The following is a 2,337-nucleotide window of genomic DNA, read 5'->3' on the forward strand; positions in this document are numbered from 1 at the left end:
CATGGGCAGAATCACATCTGCATTCTTTGGCTAGCCTTCTGCACCTTCATGAACAAGTCGCGTAGAACTCGGGTCTATGACCTCAAAGGGCGGTGCTATCAGCCTGCACTGCAGCTCGAAGCCTCCGCCTTTCGCTGTCGGTGGTTTGGTGAGCACCAGGGCACGTTTATGGCGCTCGTCGCGTCGAGTAGGTGGGTTATGGTGAACCTTTCTCCCATGGACCGAGATCCCTCTTCTGACCATCCGGGTAACATGGGCTCTCTACCGGTTACGGCTAACATCGCTGAGACCCACCCTGGCCCTTACCGATCACCGCAATCTCACTTTCCCAGCGAAGGCTGAGACAGGCAAGGTAGGTCGATGGGCTCTGTTCCTCCAGCAGCAGTACGACTTAAAGTTCAGTTCCATCCCGGGAGACAACAACTACGTCGACGATGCCCTGTCTAGGCTCCAGGACGACGAGGACCATGATCGGGATCTCGATGCTACGCACATCGGTAATCGACCGTTTGCAGTCCACTTCGCCGAGGTCAGCCAGAACCTATTCCAGCTACCGTCACGTAACGAGGTCCTTGTGAAGGACGACGACATCCCCGTGGATGAGTTGCAAAACCTCGAGAGAAGACGGCCTAAGAACGGTGCATAGACCACCCAACTCGCTACATCGTAGCTAGAGCAACGTCGTTGAAGATGTCTGCGGTAACGCGCAACCTGTTTGCAGAAAGTGTAGTAAAAACGTTGGGGATGCCGGAACAGAGTTCAGAGGTGACTTCCACGACTACGTAACTTCCGTGCTGAAGGTCAAGCACATCAACGCCGCACTGGACCTACTTCGACAGAATGGACTAAACGAATGGAATCACCGCCCCCTAGAGAAGGCCCCCCCCCTGGCGACATTGTCTCTACCACGGCATTTCTATTGTCACCGTCCTTTGTTCCCGAGCAGACTAGCCAAGTCTTTCAGCGCGTCCAAACCCAATAGCACGAAGAACGGCCCATCTACGCAAACGAACCTGACCGTCGCGGTTTGGTCTCTCACCGTTACGTCAATCGGTTCAGCCCTCCTTGCGGTGTCTGCGCCCCCAATCCCGCGAAGGTGTGGTCTATGCACACAAGGACATCCTTGTGTACCTCGTCGGTTAGCTGTACCGGAGATTACGTGCTGTGCTCGTGTCGATTATTGAGCACACTGCTCCCGTGTCCAACCACGACAAGCACCGGGAGGATGTCCACTCCACAGCTGGGGCTGGGGCTTATCTCCTTCACGCACTCAAAGCTCTCACAACGACTACAGCCCTGCACCTACCGGTTCAACGACCAGTCTCATTTCCACAGTTTCCAAGAACCGTTAGCTACGCCCCCGTTTGCTCCTGAGATTCGGGCTTGTATATTTGCTCCAATTTGGACAGTCGCCTTTCCAATGACCAAGTTGGCCGCACAGCTATTTATGCTGTCATGACTGGTGCGGGCTTATCGTCTCTACGCGCGGTTAGAGGCTTGAGGGTGTACAGGGCGTGAATAAGCTCCAGTGGCCCGTCGTACGTCAGCCTTTTCGCGTCGCACCTGGTGCTGGTAGGGAGGCATCGCAACACGGCGCGGCTCTTACAAAACGGGAACTCCTCGTCCCTAACGTCCTTATACAACCTCGCAAATAATCTCGAGCTGCTTCGTCACGCGGTGGTCTATGTATGACGAGAACTGGCTGCGCGCTAAGATGTGGGCGGTCATCTCTGGAGGCGCGATGAGCCGTGTCATTGGGCCTCGTCTCACAGAACGACCATCTGTCAGGTACGAATGCTTTCCACCACTGCTCGTATCGGGTGCTAAAACTACCCAGGTCATCCACCAGCGGGTTGACAACAGGGGTAGTAGCCATCGTGTGTGTCAGTGGGTCTGGGTCTGGAGAATAATTTCAAGGTGTCAGTGGGTCTGAAGGTTGTCGGGGGCCGCAACCTAGCAGCACGTGCTAAGCTCGTGCTCAGTTGTTTGTGACGGCTCAACAGCCCGCAGATCGAGTTGTCTGCAGATTGGTTCGTCGGGGGTCTGGCGTTGACTGAGTTGTGGAAAGGAGGGGGAGTTTAAAAAAAAACAAACGCATTACGTAGGGAATGAAATGCGTGGTTCCATTTGACGGACCCGCGTGGGCGAAGATGTTGCCCCTGGCGGCAATGGCACCAGAGCCGCCCGCAGCCCCGGTGCCGGCGCCGCGTACGCCGCGCGTTGCGCCAATACCACTTGTTCGTCGTGCACACCCGCGTCCTATGCGTGCAGTTTCGATGGAACCGGAGAGTCGTCCGATGGTGCCGCTAACCAATGCTTGCTCGCTGCCTTCGTTGG

The 2,337-nt window shown here is 55.9% G+C and overlaps 1 protein-coding gene across 1 annotated transcript; it reads left to right on the forward strand.

The window, feature by feature from the left end:
* Positions 1-332: 332 nt before the first annotated feature.
* GNI_184710 (hypothetical protein) lies at positions 333-646 on the forward strand (the record flags this gene model as incomplete). The annotated part of the gene is made up of 1 exon (XM_011135287.1): positions 333-646. A coding segment is annotated over one exon (314 nt), but the record flags the coding sequence as incomplete, so codon positions are not given.
* Between the last annotated feature and the right edge of the window lie 1,691 nt (positions 647-2,337).

The sequence above is a fragment of the Gregarina niphandrodes genome, assembly GCF_000223845.1.
Source record: "Gregarina niphandrodes unplaced genomic scaffold scaffold00075, whole genome shotgun sequence".
Taxonomy (NCBI): Eukaryota; Apicomplexa; class Conoidasida; order Eugregarinorida; family Gregarinidae; genus Gregarina; species Gregarina niphandrodes.